Source organism: Oncorhynchus clarkii, chromosome 20 (assembly GCF_045791955.1).
Source record: "Oncorhynchus clarkii lewisi isolate Uvic-CL-2024 chromosome 20, UVic_Ocla_1.0, whole genome shotgun sequence".
Lineage (NCBI taxonomy): Eukaryota > Metazoa > Chordata > Actinopteri > Salmoniformes > Salmonidae > Oncorhynchus > Oncorhynchus clarkii.
Window position 1 is genome coordinate 60,882,359 of NC_092166.1, and position 18,729 is coordinate 60,901,087.

The 18,729-nt window shown below is 44.4% G+C and overlaps 1 protein-coding gene across 1 annotated transcript in view; it reads left to right on the forward strand.

The window, feature by feature from the left end:
* LOC139376635 (calcium channel, voltage-dependent, T type, alpha 1G subunit) overlaps window positions 1-18,729 on the forward strand; it is a 319,317-nt gene that overhangs the window by 186,391 nt on the left and 114,197 nt on the right. Inside the window, exons 11-14 of the mRNA XM_071119441.1 lie at window positions 2,304-2,489; window positions 3,708-3,822; window positions 7,990-8,145; window positions 17,616-17,681. Of these exons, the coding sequence (XP_070975542.1) occupies window positions 2,304-2,489; window positions 3,708-3,822; window positions 7,990-8,145; window positions 17,616-17,681 (523 nt within the window). The remainder of the gene's footprint in view (window positions 1-2,303; window positions 2,490-3,707; window positions 3,823-7,989; window positions 8,146-17,615; window positions 17,682-18,729) is intronic.

Below are 18,729 nucleotides of genomic sequence, written 5' to 3' on the forward strand. Positions count from 1 at the left end.
GACTATTCCATTCAGAGGCACTAACACATCTAGACGAAGCATGGATTGTAGACTATTCCATTCAGAGGCACTAACACATCTAGAGGAAGCGTGGATTGTAGACTATTCCATTCAGAGGCACTAACACATCTAGACGAAGCGTGGATTGTAGACTATTCCATTCAGAGGCACTAACACATCTAGACGAAGCATGGATTGTAGACTATTCCATTCAGAGGCACTAACACATCTAGACGAAGCATGGATTGTAGACTATTCCATTCAGAGGCACTAACACATCTAGACGAAGCATGGATTGTAGACTATTCCATTCAGAGGCACTAACACATCTAGATGAAGCATGGATTGTAGACTATTCCATTCAGAGGCACTAACACATCTAGATGAAGCATGGATTGTAGACTATTCCATTCAGAGGCACTAACACATCTAGATGAAGCATGGATTGTAGACTATTCCATTCAGAGGCACTAACACATCTAGACGAAGCATGGATTGTAGACTATTCCATTCAGAGGCACTGACACATCTAGACGAAGCATGGATTGTAGACTATTCCATTCAGAGGCACTGACACATCTAGATGAAGCATGGATTGTAGACTATTCCATTCAGAGGCACTAACACATCTAGATGAAGCATGGATTGTAGACTATTCCATTCAGAGGCACTAACACATCTAGATGAAGCATGGATTGTAGACTATTCCATTCAGAGGCACTAACACATCTAGATGAAGCATGGATTGTAGACTATTCCATTCAGAGGCACTAACACATCTAGATGAAGCATGGATTGTAGACTATTCCATTCAGAGGCACTAACACATCTAGATGAAGCATGGATTGTAGACTATTCCATTCAGAGGCACTAACACATCTAGATGAAGCATGGATTGTAGACTATTCCATTCAGAGGCACTAACACATCTAGATGAAGCATGGATTGTAGACTATTCCATTCAGAGGCACTAACACATCTAGACGAAGCATGGATTGTAGACTATTCCATTCAGAGGCACTAACACATCTAGATGAAGCATGGATTGTAGACTATTCCATTCAGAGGCACTAACACATCTAGATGAAGCATGGATTGTAGACTATTCCATTCAGAGGCACTAACACATCTAGATGAAGCATGGATTGTAGACTATTCCATTCAGAGGCACTAACACATCTAGATGAAGCATGGATTGTAGACTATTCCATTCAGAGGCACTAACACATCTAAACGAAGCATGGATTGTAGACTATTCCATTCAGAGGCACTAACACATCTAGATGAAGCATGGATTGTAGACTATTCCATTCAGAGGCACTAACACATCTAGATGAAGCATGGATTGTAGACTATTCCATTCAGAGGCACTAACACATCTAGACGAAGCATGGATTGTAGACTATTCCATTCAGAGGCACTAACACATCTAGACGAAGCATGGATTGTAGACTATTCCATTCAGAGGCACTAACACATCTAGATGAAGCATGGATTGTAGACTATTCCATTCAGAGGCACTAACACATCTAGACGAAGCATGGATTGTAGACTATTCCATTCAGAGGCACTAACACATCTAGATGAAGCATGGATTGTAGACTATTCCATTCAGAGGCACTAACACATCTAGACGAAGCATGGATTGTAGACTATTCCATGCGTCTGGTGCACAAGACGAGAAGGCAGTCATGCCTTGTGTTTTAGTTCTGGGTGTCCGAGACGAGGTCGTCATTAACAAGGCAGTGTTTGATTTACATGACACATTAGGTTCGAACTGATGGCACACTGACAAGTCTTTACTGTGTTAAGATATCAAGGCCTGACTTTTCAGATCGCTCTCCTTCCAGTGAGTGGGTTATCCTGTAACTGGGCACTGAATATGCGTGATCCTCTGTAGCTCAGTTGGTAGAGCACGGTGCCTGCAACACCAGGATATTGGGAGGATTACCAGTAGCAGTCGCATACGTAAAACAAATGTATGCATTCTAGACTGCAATTCACTTTGGATGAAAGCTTCTGCTAAATGGCATATTGTATAGTTAAGCTGTAAGTCCCGAGCGGGTGGGCTATACGGCCAGTAAACCACGACTAAGGGCTGTTCTTAGGCACTCCACAACCCCTGTGGTGTCTTTTTCCAATTAGAAACTGGTTACCAACGTAACTAGAACAGTACAAATACATGTTTTGCCATACCTTTGGTATAGGGTCTGATATACCACGGCTGTCAGCCAATCAGCATTCAGGTCTCGAACCGCCCAGTTTATAAACACAATTACTATGTGTTCCCCATCTCTCCTCAGTGTATGGGAGATCGTGGGCCAGCAGGGCGGTGGTCTGTCTGTGCTGCGTACCTTCAGACTGATGCGCGTGTTGAAGCTGGTGCGCTTCATGCCCGCTCTGCAGAGGCAGCTGGTGGTGCTGATGAAGACGATGGACAACGTGGCCACCTTCTGTATGCTACTCATGCTCTTCATTTTCATCTTCAGGTATGGGCCTATGCGAAATGTGTTTTAAAAAAAATCATTTTGACACGTATGTCAGACGCACAAGCTGACACGCGGTTATACGGAAATGAGGGGTAGTCTTTATCGCCGTTGTCTCAAAGTGAGGAGGGGAAGAAGGAGGTGGAGGGGAGGGAGGAAGACACTAGGTGGCACACGCAAGTACAATAGAGGTGCATACAGAGTGGTTGGTAAAGAGGGATGGATAAAGAGGGGTGGATAAAGAGGGGTGGATAAAGAGGGGTGGATAAAGAGGGATGGATAAAGAGGGATGGATAAAGAGGGGTGGATAAAGAGGGATGGATAAAGAGGGGTGGATAAAGAGGGATGGATAAAGAGGGGTGGATAAAGAGGGGTGGATAAAGAGGGATGGATAAAGAGGTGTGGATAAAGAGGGGTGGACAAAGAGAGGTAGCTGGAGAGAAAGGGAAGAGGAAGACAGAGGTGAAGAGTGTTCCACTTTGTCAGAACACTGGAGGGGAATAAGCAAACACAAGAGACAGGAGGAATGGGGAAGAGAGGATAGAATGACACGAACGAGGGGAGATTCCCTCTTTTCCTCAGCATCCCTGGTGCATCCTGTTTGGCCACTGGCAAGCTCAGCAAAATGAAATCTATGTGTAAGTTCTATACAGCCTACACACACGCTCGCACACATACACACGCACGAGCGCACACATACACACATGCTCACGCGCACACACACGCGCGCGCACACACGCGCACACACGCTCGCACACACACACACGCACACACACGCTCACAGACACACGCTCACGCACACACACACACACGCGCGCACACACACGCACACATACACACACACACACACACAGTAGTTTGACTAGAACAGTGTGCTTAGACAAACACCCACTGAGTGTTTGAGTGAAGAGGAGCCAAGTTCACAGACTAGAGGCATAGTCACTGATCCCTCTACACCCACAAACTAGCCGCATTGCTGTCTAGTCAGAATAACATAGAGAATACACACACATGTCCCATGGGTTCAGTTCTTTCCTATTCATAATTACACAACAAGAGAACAACAGCAGACTGAAACAGTGGGAGTCTGAATCTATTTATCTTCTTTTCGCATGCCATGACTCCCTTTGGTGACCGCTCTCTCTCTCTTTCTCTCTCTACCTCTTCATCCATCCTTCCCTCTCTCTTCCTCTGTCCTCCCCCTCCTTCTCTCTCCGTCAGTATCCTGGGCATGCATCTGTTTGGCTGTAAGTTTGGATCAGAGAGAGATGGAGACACTCTACCAGACAGGAAGAACTTTGACTCTCTGCTCTGGGCCATCGTCACTGTGTTTCAGGTGAGATCTCTCTACCGCTCTATCTCTCTCCCTCCCTCGCTCCCTCTTTCACTCCAAAATCAAAGTCTGACAGACGTTTCCAAACTTGGCTGACTATCAAGATGAGTCCATGTGGGCAATCTGTTGTGTAGGTCCAACTACACATCAAATGAATGTGAAAAAGGACAGCTGCTCTCTATTTCCTCTAATCCTCCTTTCTTATCTCTTCACTATCTACATCTCTCTACATCCCTCCACATTTCTCTACATCCCTCCACATCTCTCCCTCTCTACATCTCTCCACATCTCTCCCTCTACATCCCTCCACATCTATCCACTCTCTACATCCCTCCACATCTCTCCCTCTCTACATCTCTCCACTATCTACATCTCTCTACATCCCTCCACATCTCTCCCTCTCTACATCTCTCCACATCTCTCCCTCTCTACATCTCTCCACTATCTACATCTCTCTACATCTCACCCTCTCTATATCTCTCTACATCTCTCTACATCTCTCCACATCTCTCCACTCTCTACATCCCTCCACATCTCCCCCTCTCTACTTCTCTCCACATCTCTCCCTCTCTACATCTCTCTACATCTCACCCTATCTATATCTCTCTACATCTCTCCACATCTCTCCCTCTCTACATCTCTCTACATCTCCTCACATCTCTCCTTCTCTACATATCTCCACATCTCTCCCTCTCTACATCTCTCCACATCTCTCCCTCTCTACATCTCTCCACATCTCTCCCTCTCTACATCTCTCCACATCTCTACATCTCTCTACATCTCTCCACTATCTACCTCTCTCTACATCTCTCCACATCTCTCCCTCTCTACATCTCTCCCTCTCTACATCTCTCCACTATCTACATCTCTCTACATCTCTCCCTCTCTTTATCTCTCTACATCTCTCCACATCTCTCCCTCTCTACATCTCTCCCTCTCTACATCTCTCTACATCTCTCCACATCTCTCCCTCTATACATCTCTCCACATCTCTCCACTATCTACATCTCTCCACATCTCTCCACATCTCTCCCTCTCTATATCTCTCTACATCTCTCCACATCTCTCCCTCTCTACATCTCTCCCTCTCTACATCTCTCCCTCTCTACATCTCTCTACATCTCTCCCTCTCTTTATCTCTCTACATCTCTTCACTATCTACATCTCTCTACATCTCTCCACATCTCTCCACATCTCTCCCTCTCTATATCTCTCTACATCTCTCCACATCTCTCCCTCTCTACATCTCTCCCTCTCTACATCTCTCCCTCTCTACATCTCTCTACATCTCTCCCTCTCTTTATCTCTCTACATCTCTCCACTATCTACATCTCTCTACATCTCTCCCTCTCTATATCTCTCTACATCTCTCCACATCGCTCCCTCTCTACATCTCTCTACATCTCTCCACATCTCTCCACTATCTACATCTCTCCACATCTCTCCACATCTCTCCCTCTATATCTCTCTACATCTCTCCACATCTCTCCCTCTCTACATCTCTCCCTCTCTACATCTCTCCCCCTCTACATCTCTCTACATCTCTCCCTCTCTTTATCTCTCTACATCTCTTCACTATCTACATCTCTCTACATCTCTCCACATCTCTCCACATCTCTCCCTCTCTATATCTCTCTACATCTCTCCACATCTCTCCCTCTCTTCATCTCTCCCTCTCTACATCTCTCCCTCTCTACATCTCTCTACATCTCTCCCTCTCTTTATCTCTCTACATCTCTCCACTATCTACATCTCTCTACATCTCTCCCTCTCTATATCTCTCTACATCTCTCCACATCTCTCCCCCTCTACATCTCTCCCTCTCTACATCTCTCCCTCTCTACATCTCTCTACATCTCTCCACATCTCTCCCTCTCTACATCTCTCCACATCTCTCCACTATCTACATCTCTCCACATCTCTCCCTCTCTATATCTCTCTACACCTCTCCACATCTCTCCCTCTCTACATCTCTCCACTATCTACATCTCTCTACATCCCTCCACATCTCTCCCTCTCCACATCTATCCACATCTCTCCCTCTCTATATCTCTCTACACCTCTCCACATCTCTCCCTCTCTACATCTCTCCACATCTCTACATCTCTCTACATCTCTCCACTATCTACCTCTCTCTACATCTCTCTACATCTCTCCCTCTCTACATCTCTCCCTCTCTACATCTCTCCCTCTCTACATCTCTCTACATCTCTCCCTCTCTTTATCTCTCTACATCTCTCCACTATCTACATCTCTCTACATCTCTCCCTCTCTATATCTCTCTACATCTCTCCACATCTCTCCCTCTCTACACCTCTCCCTCTCTACATCTCTCCCTCTCTACATCTCTCTACATCTCTCCACATCTCTCCCTCTCTACATCTCTCCACATCTCTCCACTATCTACATCTCTCCACATCTCTCCACATCTCTCCCTCTCTATATCTCTCTACATCTCTCCACATCTCTCCCTCTCTACATCTCTCCCTCTCTACATCTCTCTACATCTCTCCCTCTCTTTATCTCTCTACATCTCTTCACTATCTACATCTCTCTATATCTCTCTACATCTCTCTACATCCCTCCACATCTCTCCCTCTCTACATCTCTCCACATCTCTCCCTCTACATCCCTCCACATCTCTCCACTCTCTACATCCCTCCACATCTCTCCCTCTCTACATCTCTCCACTATCTACATCTCTCTACATCCCTCCACATCTCTCCCTCTCTACATCTCTCCACATCTCTCCCTCTCTACATCTCTCCACTATCTACATCTCTCTACATCTCACCCTCTCTATATCTCTCTACATCTCTCTACATCTCTCCACATCTCTCCACTCTCTACATCCCTCCACATCTCTCCCTCTCTACATCTCTCCACATCTCTCCCTCTCTACATCTCACCCTATCTATATCTCTCTTCATCTCACCCTCTCTATATCTCTCTACATCTCTCCACATCTCTCCCTCTCTACATCTCTCTACATCTCTCCACATCTCTCCCTCTCTACATCTCTCCACATCTCTCCCTCTCTACATCTCTCCACATCTCTCCCTCTCTACATCTCTCCACATCTCTCCCTCTCTACATCTCTCCCCATCTCTACATCTCTCTACATCTCTCCACTATCTACATCTCTCTACATCTCTCTACATCTCACCCTCTCTATATCTCTCTACATCTCTCCACATCTCTCCCTCTCTACATCTCTCCCTCTCTACATCTCTCCCCCTCTACATCTCTCTACATCTCTCCCTCTCTTTATCTCTCTACATCTCTCCACTATCTACATCTCTCTATATCTCTCTACATCTCTCCCTCTCTATATCTCTCTACATCTCTCCACATCTCTCCCCCTCTACATCTCTCACTCTCTACATCTCTCACTCTCTACATCTCTCTACATCTCTCCACATCTCTCCCTCTCTACATCTCTCCACATCTCTCCACTATCTACATCTCTCCACATCTCTCCCTCTCTATATCTCTCTACATCTCTCTACATCTCTCCCTCTCTACATCTCTCCCTCTCTACATCTCTCCCTCTCTACATCTCTCTACATCTCTCCCTCTCTTTACCTCTCTACATCTCTCCACTATCTATATCTCTCTACATCTCTCCCTCTCTATATCTCTCTACATCTCTCCACATCTCTCCCTCTCTACATCTCTCCCTCTCTACATCTCTCCATATCTCTCTACATCTCTCCACTATCTACATCTCTCTACATCTCTCCACTATCTACATCTCTCCACATCTCTCCCTCTCTACATCTCTCCACATCTCGCCACATCTCTCCCTCTCTACATCTCTCCACATCTCTCCACTCTCTACATCTCTCCACTCTCTACATCTCTCCACATCTCTCCACTCTCTACATCTCTCCACTCTCTACATCTCTCCACTCTCTACTTCTCTCCACTCTCTACATCTCTCCACTCTCTACTTCTCTCCACTCTCTACATCTCTCCACTCTACATCTCTCTACATCTCTCTACTCTCTACATCGCTCCACTCTCTACATCTCTCCACTCTCTACATCGCCCACTCTCTCCACTCTCTACATCTCTCCACATCTCTCCACTCTCTACATCTCTCCCTCTCAACAACTCTCCACTCTCTGCATCTCTCCACTCTCTACATTTCTCCCTCGCTCCCTTCAGATCCTAACTCAAGAGGACTGGAACAAGGTGCTGTATAATGGTATGGCTTCCACCACTCCTGTGGCTGCTCTCTACTTCATCGCCCTCATGACCTTTGGGAACTACGTCCTCTTCAACCTGCTGGTGGCCATCTTGGTCGAAGGCTTCCAGACTGAGGTAAACTAAGTACACAAAATAACACACACAGGCACATAACGAGCTGGAAACGAGCTAGCCCATTCATCTGTGTCAATGGATTCATATACATTATCTTAAATCTTATATTCCTCCACCTTGACACTCACCCTAAATATATGTTTTGTTCTCTAATTTTGTCACTCTTTCTACTCCAAAAGATGTCATCCTGTTCTCTCCTCCTCCCCTGTCTTACACATTCTCTTCAGCAGACAGGCTATACCCTTTCTCCTTCCCTCCATCCCTCTCTCTTCTTTCATAATTACAGTTGTCATATTTTAACGATATTTAACGACATTTGTCGTCAGGAAAATATGCTCACATCACAATCACATTCTGGCTCCTATCTGATCCCCTTTTTACATTCCTCCTTTTTGTCATCCCTCCCTTCTACTCTCCACTCATAAAACACAATACAAATATCTCTCCCTCTCTCTCTCTCTCTCTCTCCCTCTCTCTCTCTCTCGCTCCCTCTCTCTCTCTTTCTCTCCGCATAGCCACGACTCTGAAAGAGAGAGTGAGAGAGAGAGAGAGAGAGAGGAATACTGAGAGAGGGAAAGAGGGCGAGACATAGGACAACAGAGAGAGATAGAGAGACGGAGAAAGACAGAGAGTAAGGATGAATGTATGTTTTTGTTGAGAGTTAGATAGCATAGGTTTCATCTCTGCTATAAGAATGTATTCAGAGCAGCCCCGCTAGACATCGACTTTAACGGTTGTCTCGACAAAGAACTAAATCATTCTTGTTTGGCCTCTGCTTTGTTTTAATTGAACATTCCGTCTGATTCTTTTGCTCATTCATCTCTCTCTGTCCCTCTCTCATTATCTCTCTCTTTCTTTCTCGGGAATTGTGACAGCACCTGTGCTTTGATGTCTTGTGCTCTTTGAAAGAAGGTAGGACAGCGTAGAGGAGAAGAGGAGAGGGGAGGAGATAAGGACAGACAGGATAGACGAGCAGACATACTCGTATTTAAAAAAACAGATTAATTGGTCTGCTCTCTAGTTATTAGTCGTTACAACAGTCTGGTTTCTAGGTCTGTTATCTGGTCGTCATTGTGTCCAGAGTAGCACAGTTATTTATGTTCAACATCTACTTTATCAGGCATCATGCAGCTCAGTTAGGAATGCATCATTTAGGAAGATATTCTTCACAGCCAGAGAGAAGTGACTGTGGCTATGAAATTAACACAGCTCTTAGCTGAATCATACATGGAGTACAATAGGTAGCTGGAAAAGTGACCATGCCTTTTTATGCTATGCAAGTCTTGTTTTTAAACCCTTGTGTTGTTTTTCACCTAATGTTTTCTGGTCTGATGGACCCACAACATGATTATTTTTAAAACAATACAGCCATAAAAACGTACGTAAAAATACTTAGATGTTGACTTATATCAATTACAAGCAATATAGGCAGCATACATAGTTCATATTTGCCATTTACCTCTGCTAGATCACATTTATCAATGAAAGCGCTATTTGTTTGTAAACAAAAATCAAAACATAGGTGGAATAAATCATGTTTATCTTGAACAAATATAAGCGAAACAAGGTTTTCATCACTGAACAAACCCGAGGGACAAATTTTACATACAGTATTTTATGGAAATTATAAATGAGCCCCATTTAACACAAATTAAGGCCGGTCTACACACCACATGAGGGACAGAATTTCACTGTGTGTGTTGCAAATGTATTTCTTGCACTTGATGCATGTGTCCTGTGTCTTCCTGTCCTTCTTGGGTCCACACACATCGTAGTGCTTCTTCTTGTTGCTACCGGGCTGCAATCTAGAATGATGAAAACACTTAGTTCAGGAATTTTACTAACATCTCACTCACTCACAGTTGAAGTCAGAAGTTTACATACACTTAGGTTGGAGTCATTAAAACTCGTTTTTCAACCACTCCACACATTTCTTGTTAACAAACTATAGTTTTGGCAAATGGGTTAGGACATCTACTTTGTGCATGACACAAGTAATTTTTCCAACAATTGTTTACAGGCAGATTATTTCACTTATAATTCACTGTATCACAATTCCAGTGGGTCAGAAGTGTACATACACTAAGTTGACTGCTGTGCCTTTAAATACAGTGCCTTGCGAAAGTATTCGGCCCCCTTGAACTTTGCAACCTTTTGCCACATTTCAGGCTTCAAACATAAAGATATAAAACTGTATTTTTTTGTGAAGAATCAACAACAAGTGGGACACAATCATGAAGTGGAACGACATTTATTGGATATTTAACTTTTTTAACAAATCAAAAACTGAAAAATTGGGCGTGCAAAATTATTCAGCCCCTTTACTTTCAGTGCAGCAAACTCTCTCCAGAAGTTCAGTGAGGATCTCTGAATGATCCAATGTTGACCTAAATGACTAATGATGATAAATACAATCCACCTGTGTGTAATCAAGTCTCCGTATAAATGCACCTGCACTGTGATAGTCTCAGAGGTCCGTTAAAAGCGCAGAGAGCATCATGAAGAACAAGGAACACACCAGGCAGGTCCAAGATACTGTTGTGAAGAAGTTTAAAGCCGGATTTGGATACAAAAAGATTTCCCAAGCTTTAAACATCCCAACGAGCACTGTGCAAGCGATAATATTGAAATGGAAAGAGTATCAGACCACTGCAAATCTACCAAGACCTGGCCGTCCCTCTAAACTTTCAGCTCATACAAGGAGAAGACTGATCAGAGATGCAGCCAAGAGGCCCATGATCACTCTGGATGAACTGCAGAGATCTACAGCTAAGGTGGGAGACTGTCCATAGGACAACAATCAGTCGTATATTGCACAAATCTGGCCTTTATGGAAGAGTGGCAAGAAGAAAGCCATTTCTTAAAGATATCCATAAAAAGTGTCGGTTAAAGTTTGCCACAAGCCACCTGGGAGACACACCAAACATGTGGAAGAAGGTGCTCTGGTCAGCTTAAACCAAAATTGATTTTTTTTGGCAACAATGCAAAACGTTATGTTTGGCGTAAAAGCAACACCCTGAACACACCATCCCCACTGTCAAACATGGTGGTGGCAGCATCATGGTTTGGGCCTGCTTTTCTTCAGCAGGGACAGGGAAGATGATTAAAATTGATGGGAAGATGGATGGAGCCAAATACAGGACCATTCTGGAAGAAAACCTGATGGAGTCTGCAAAAGACCTGAGACTGGGACGGAGATTTGTCTTCCAACAAGACAATGATCCAAAACATAAAGCAAAATCTACAATGGAATGGTTCAAAAATAAACATATCCAGGTGTTAGAATGGCCAAGTCAAAGTCCAGACCTGAATCCAATCGAGAATCTGTGGAAAGAACTGAAAACTGCTGTTCACAAATGCTCTCCATCCAACCTCACTGAGCTCGAGCTGTTTTGCAAGGAGGAATGGGAAAAAAATTTCAGTCTCTCGATGTGCAAAACTGATAGAGACATACCCCAAGCGACTTACAGCTTTAATCGCAGCAAAAGGTGGCGCTACAAAGTATTAACTTAAGGGGGCTGAATAATTTTGCACGCCCAATTTTTCAGTTTTTGCTTTGTTAAAAAAGTTTGAAATATCCAATAAATGTCGTTCCACTTCATGATTGTGTCCCACTTGTTGTTGATTCTTCACAAATAAATACAGTTTTATATCTTTATGTTTGAAGCCTGAAATGTGGCAAAAGGTCGCAAAGTTCAAGGGGGCCGAATACTTTCGCAAGGCACTGTAGCTTGTAAAATTTCAGAAAATGATTTAGGAGCTTCTGATAGGCTAATTGACATCATTTGAGTCAATTGGAGGTGTACCTGTGATGTATTTCAAGGCCTACCTTCGAACTCAGTGCCTCTTTGCTTGACATCATGGGAAAATCTAAATAAATCAGCTAAGACCTCAGGAAAAAAATGGTAGACCTCCACAAGTCTGGTTCATTCTTGAGAGCAATTTCCAAATGCCTGAAGGTACCACTTTCATCTGTACAAACAATAGTACGCAAGTATAAACACCATGGGACCACGCAGCCACCGCTCAGGAAGGAGACGCGTTCTGTCTCCTAGAGATGAACGTACTTTGGTGCAAATCAATCCCAGAACAACAGCAAAGGACTTTGTGAAGATGCTGGAGGAAACTGGTACAAAAGTATCTATATCCACAGTAAAACAAGTCATATGTCGACATAACTTGAAAGGCCGCTCAGCAAGGAAGAAGCCACTGCTCCAAAAGTGCCATAAAAAAAGCCAGATTACGGTTTGCAACTGCCCATGGAGACAAATATCGTACTTTTTGGAGAAATGTCCTCTGGTCTAATGAAACAAAAATAGAACTGCTTTGCCCTAATGACCATCGTTATGTTTGGAGGAAAAAGGGGGAGGCTTGCAAGCCGAAGAACACCATCCCAACCGTGAAGCACGGGGGTGGCAGCATCATGTTGTTGGGGTGCTTTGCTGCAGGAGGGACTGGTGCACTTCACAAAATAGATGGCATCATGAGGCAGGAAAATTATGTGGATATATGGAAGCAACATCTCAATACACCCAAGTTATATCTTGGGTCAAATGGGTCTTCCAAATGGACAATGACCCTAAGAATACTTCCAAAGTTGTGGCAAAATGGCTTAAGGGCAACAAAGTCAAGGTATTGGAGTGGCCATCACAAAGCCCTGACCTCAATCCTATAGAAAATTTGTGGGCAGAACTGAAAAAGCGTGTGCAAGCAAGGAGGCCCGACGTATTGTGGGAAGCTTGTGGAAGGCTACCCGAAATGTTTGACCCAAGTTTTAATCAATTTAATGGCAATGCTGCCAAATTCTAATTGAGTGTATGTAAACTTCTGACCCACTGGGAAATAATAACTGAAATAAATCATTATCTCTATTATTATTCTGACATTTCACATTCTTAAAATAAAGTGGTGATCCTAACTGACCTAAGACAGGGAATTTTTACTACGATTAAATGTCAGGAATTGTGAAAAACTGAGTATGTATTTGGCTAAGGTGTATGTATGTTCCGACTTCATCTGTATATAGTTACAGCAGGCCAAGGTAGGAGAGTCGGACACACACATGCAACAACATCAATCACACTTACTTCCGGTATTGAGGTTTTGGTTCTGTGGGACAGGCGGATGGGGCACCAGCATCCTCATCCTGGACCCTCTTCACGATGGCTGAAGAAGCTGGGGTCCTTGGGATATGTTGCCTCCTCTGGATTTGAGGTCTAACCAATGCCTTGCCCAGCTCTTCGAGAAAGAATTGTCTCCTCTGGAGCTTCCCTCTGTTCCAATCTGGATTCAACGCCATCCAGATGACAAAAATGTTGTATGCCGAGATGTCCAAGATGTTGAAGAATATCACAAGTGGCCAGTGTAGGGTTATCCTGTTGCTGCTGCTGCCAGTCACCGGCTTGTCTAAATTCTGTTTGATATTCTTGACCGCAGCTTCTCCCACCTCTATGCAGAGTACTTATGAGTACCACATTTTTGCCTTTCTTTGGCACGTAGGACACTAGGGACGTGTCGGCCGTGAACACAAACTGAGAGGAAATGATAGGCCTGTATTCAACAGCTGAGGTGGAAGCTCTGGCTTGTTTTTTTGTACTGTTCCTACCATTGTCCTGTCCCAGCTTTTGCAAAGTAAAAAAGTTATTGCATATGATGTTGTTGCCACGGAGTCCCCGTGTCATTTCCAGGACAACCCGAATCCCTTGGTTCTTCTCAGGGGCTCCTCCATCTGGCTTCCCCGTATACACTTGCAAGTTCCACGCATATAATGAAGCAGCCTCACAGGCAGCCCAGATCTTGTACCCATATTTTCCGGGTTTAGACGGTATGTACTGTCTGAAGGGGCAGCAGCCCCTAAATCCCATAAGTTGCTCATCAACAGTGATGTTTGGCCCAGGGTTGTAAAAGAGGGGAAGGCGATCCACCCACTTGTCCCACACTGACCTGATTGCAGCTAGCTTGTCCCTCTGCCGCCGAGCTGGTCTGGTGTCTCGGTTATCGAAGCGGATAATCCTGGAAATAATGTGGAAGTTTTCCAGAGACATTGTTGTGCAGAAAAGTTCTCTGCCAGTTTCTGCATCCCACAGGGATTATGTGGAGTCCCCATTGGATCGGAAAACACCAGCAAGGATAAGAACCCCAAAGTATGCATGTAAATGAGTTTGGTCCATCTCCTTCCATGTCTCTCCAAAAACACACCGTCCCTCCAAATTAATGCAGTTCAGAATGATTTTCTGGATGGTGTCTGGGATGAACTGTTCAAAAGAAGACTTTATGTCCTGCACATGAGTAACCGCCATTCGCGTCGGCCCTGGTTACATCCACATCACATTGGCAGCCATGCGGGGTGGCTCATTCCTTGGGCAAGAAAAAAATAAATGACATCCATATTTCTCCTTATGCAGGCTGCTGATGAGCTCCTCGTGCAGGCTGCTCAGTTGGTTGCTGACGGGCTGGTCCTGGGGCTGGCTGCTGACAGGCTGGTCCTGGGGCTGGCTGAGGGTAAATCTCATCCTCTTTTTCCAACTCACTGTCAGACTCCGATTCGACAGAGACATGATCCTCATATTCAGAAAGTCCTTAATCTTCCAAAGTGGAAGACTCTCCTTCCCCACTAGCTTTTCTCTCTGTAACAATTACTTCAATTTTTTGTTGTTGAAAAAACCTAAGAAAGAAATTTTGAAACCTATCCAACCAAAAACACAGAGAACCAGAAAATCCTTGGCTTACGCCTTCACTATGGTGAAACACTAACACAATACAGAAATATACTACGGAAAAATAAAGAACAGCATGGCAGAAAACAGCTCATTGTGATTGAAGAATTCATAGAATCAAATCACTTCTGGGAAAATTGGAACAGACTACACAAACATCAACACGAAGAGTTACCTATCCAAACTTCTCCAACCTTTTCTGACATATATTTTTTTTAAACCAAGAGCTTATAATCTTAAAGTCAGATATTAAAGAGTACCGGAACCCACTGGATTATCCAATTACCTTGTGTGAGCTACAGGACTAAATACAAACCCTCCAACCAAAAAAGGCCTGTGGTGTTGATGGTATACTAAACAAAATGATAAAGATATATATACCACACATGGGCTATTCTTAAACTCTTCAACATTATCCTCAGCTCTGGCATCTTCCTTAATATTTGGGACGAAGGCCTGATAATTACCGTAGAATATGTGTCAGCAGCAATCTCTGAAAAAAAATCCTCAGCATAATCATCAACAGCACTCCAACATTTCCTCAGTGAAAATAATGTCCTGAGCAAATGTCAAATTGGCTTCTTACCAAAATACCGTATGATATACCCTGCCCACCCTTATTGATTAACAAACAGAACAACGCAAAAGCTAAATCTTCTCATGCCTTTGACTCAATTTGGCATGAGGGTCTGCTATACCAATTGATGGAAAGTGGTGTTGGGGAAAAACATACAACATTATAAAAATCCATGTACACATACCACAAGTGTGTGGTAAAAATTGGCAATAAACACACAGATTTCTTTCCTCTGTGCCGTGGGGTGAGACAGGGAGCCCCACCCTCTTCAACATATATATCAATGCATTGGTGAGGGCACTAGAACAGTCTGTAGCACCCAGCCTCACCCTGCTGGACTCTGAAATCAAATGTCTACTGTTTCCAGATGATCTGGTGCTTCTGTCCACAGACCAAGGAGGGCCTACAACAGCACCTAGATCTGTCCCCAACCAATGAGGGCCTACAACAGCACCCAGATCTACTGCACAGATTATGTCAGACTTGGGCCCTGACAGTAAATCTCACTAAAACGAAAATAATGATGTTCCAAAAAATGTTCAGTTGCCAAGACAACAAATACAAATTCTATATAGACACTATTTCCCTAGAGCACACAAAGAATTACACCTACCTCGGCCTAAACATCAACACCACAGACAACTTCCACAAGGCTGTGAACGATCTACGAGACAAGGCAAGAAGGGCCTTCTATGTCATCAAAAGGAACATAAAACTCAACATCCCAATTAGGAACTGGCAAAAAAATACTTGAATCAGTTATCGAACCCATAACCCTCTATGGTTGTGAGGTCTGGGGTCTGCTCACCAACCAAGAATTCACAAAATGTGTCAAACACATAATTGAGACTGCATGCAGGATTCTGCAAAAATGTCCTCAATGTACAACGTAGAACACCAAATAATGCATGCAGAGCAGAATTAGGCCGATACCCACTAATTATCAAAATCCAGAAAAGAGCTGTTCAATTCTACAACCACCTAAAAGGAAGCGATGCCCACACTTTCCACCAGAAAGCCCTCACCTACAGAGAGATTCACATAGAAAAGACTCCCCTCAGCCAGCTGGTTCTGGGGCTTTGTTCACAAACACAAACAGACCCTACAGAGTCCCAGGACAGAAAAGACCCAACCGAATGATGAGAAAACAAAAATAGAACTTTTTGACACTGGAAAGAATCAAGCAAAAAACGGAGCAAATTGGAATCTGGCCCTAAACAGAGACCTGGAACAGATCTAGGATGATATGTATTATCAGCTCACCAGTGTAGACTCCACATTACAACACACACACACTAACACACACTGTCTCCCCAATCTCGAAGCCTAATGTCCAAAACTGTTAAGCTGCAGCATTAGCCTCAACTTCCCCACTTCTTCACTTCCTCTCCTTCTCTTCCTCTCCTCCTCTCCTTGTCTTCTTCTCCTCCTCAAATTCATTCACTCTGTTTTTTCTTACATCCTTTTCTGCAAACACAGAGTTTATTTTTAGTTGCCCGAACTTTGCAGTGCGTCAGGGTTGCTAGGTAACGATCGGGTGAATGACGTGAGTTGGGATGAGAGATGTTATGTTCTGGAGCCATGTCCTGGTACACACACACACATACACAGACACACATACATACACGCCTCGTCGCTCCCTGTCCCCACAAATGGCTGGACATGATGACATTGGGGGAGGGGGGGGGGCTCTGTTACAGTGTGCTGTGCTGTGTACCCTCCACTTATGACTCATAAGTGACTGAATGACTTAATGTATAACTCATGGCTAAAATGCATATAATTACACACAAGAACATATGCTATGGCATTGAGCTGAGCTAATTTTTCCTGTGTGCTATTGCTACTGCTAATGCTAACTGCATTCTGCTATGATTGGAGTTTGAGCGTCGCTACAGTGTATACTGATGGGATTTCTCTTCTCTACTGTGTCTGTGTCTCTCTAGCATGTGGCAGAATATATACATTATATATCTACCTGATCAACCTAATTCTCTTTCTGCTTTGTTTGCTGCTGCGATGCCTCTCCTTTCTTATCTTCCTACCTTTCTCTTGCTCGTTTATTCTCTCTCTCTCTCTCTCTCTCTCTCTCTCTCTCTCTCTCTCTCTCTCTCTCTCTCTCTATCCCTCTGCTTCCCTCTCTTCCTGCGGTAAAACATCACACACTTCCACTTTAGGAAGTGCCTGCGACAGAGGACTTGCATGTCCAGTTGAGCGTTATTCAACTGCCTATAGGGTCAGGGGTATGTACTGTACTGCAATGTGCTCCCACCTCCTCCCCCTCTCTCACCTCCCTCTCTCTCTCTCCCACTCAGGCTCCCCCTGTCTCTCTACCCTCCAACACCCCTCTGCACGATGCCACGGCTGTTGAGACTAACCAGGTTGACAGTGTGTGTGTTCAGTGTGTGTGTGTGTTCAGTCGGTGTGTGTGTTCACCGTCTTAACTGTAGTATCAGGCGGTTGTTTGGTAGTTGGTTGTTTTTCTGTTGGAAAGCAGAGTCCTCTCAGACATCTCTCTCTCCTCAGGTCCACTGGTTCCTTCCTTTAGCCTCGGGGTGCAAACAAACAAGCCCACTAGAAACCTGCCAAGAGTAGCCAGGCTAAAGCTACAGCGCTGCAGTAGAAACGTCCCTAAAGAGCGCTCCGGGTTAAGCCTCTCTGTTTTAATCTGGCTAGAGGAGAGAGGATGTGGGTTAAGACTGAGGAGAAGCTTCAGTTCAGTCAGTTAGAACCAACGGGAAAATATTTTACGGAGGCTAACAAAGAGGATATAGCTAACCCTGGGAGTGGGAGTTTGAGGAGAGTCTGCTCTGTTTGGTCTGTAGTAGTTGACCCTGTAGCCAACCTGTCACTGTGTGGACGTGCCTCCCTGTCCTGTGTACTTCCTGTAGTTGTATCTGTTTGTGTGTATTGGAGGTGGTTCGGTGAACATGACAACTTTGTGTTAGCACCCAGAGCTAAAGCTTAGGCCTTATGCACTGGGCTAACACAGTCTTCAGTCGTGCAGGCAGCCAATCGAAACCTGGTTGTCACATCTGCACCTGTGGCCAGGAGAAGCAGCTGTGTCTGGAGACACTACTAGAGACGACTGGAGGCCTTGTCAAGTGAAGTTCCATCAACACTCCCACATACACACTTCCCCCTCCAAAAGCGCACTCACACATTTCTCCATTCACACCTTTAGAGTGGCTTAATTGAGATTCTCTTTTGAGAACCTGTCTATTATTTTCTATCAGGTCCTATTATCAGCAGGCCTGCTCTAGCCCATCTCTCCCTCCCTCCCTCCCTCCC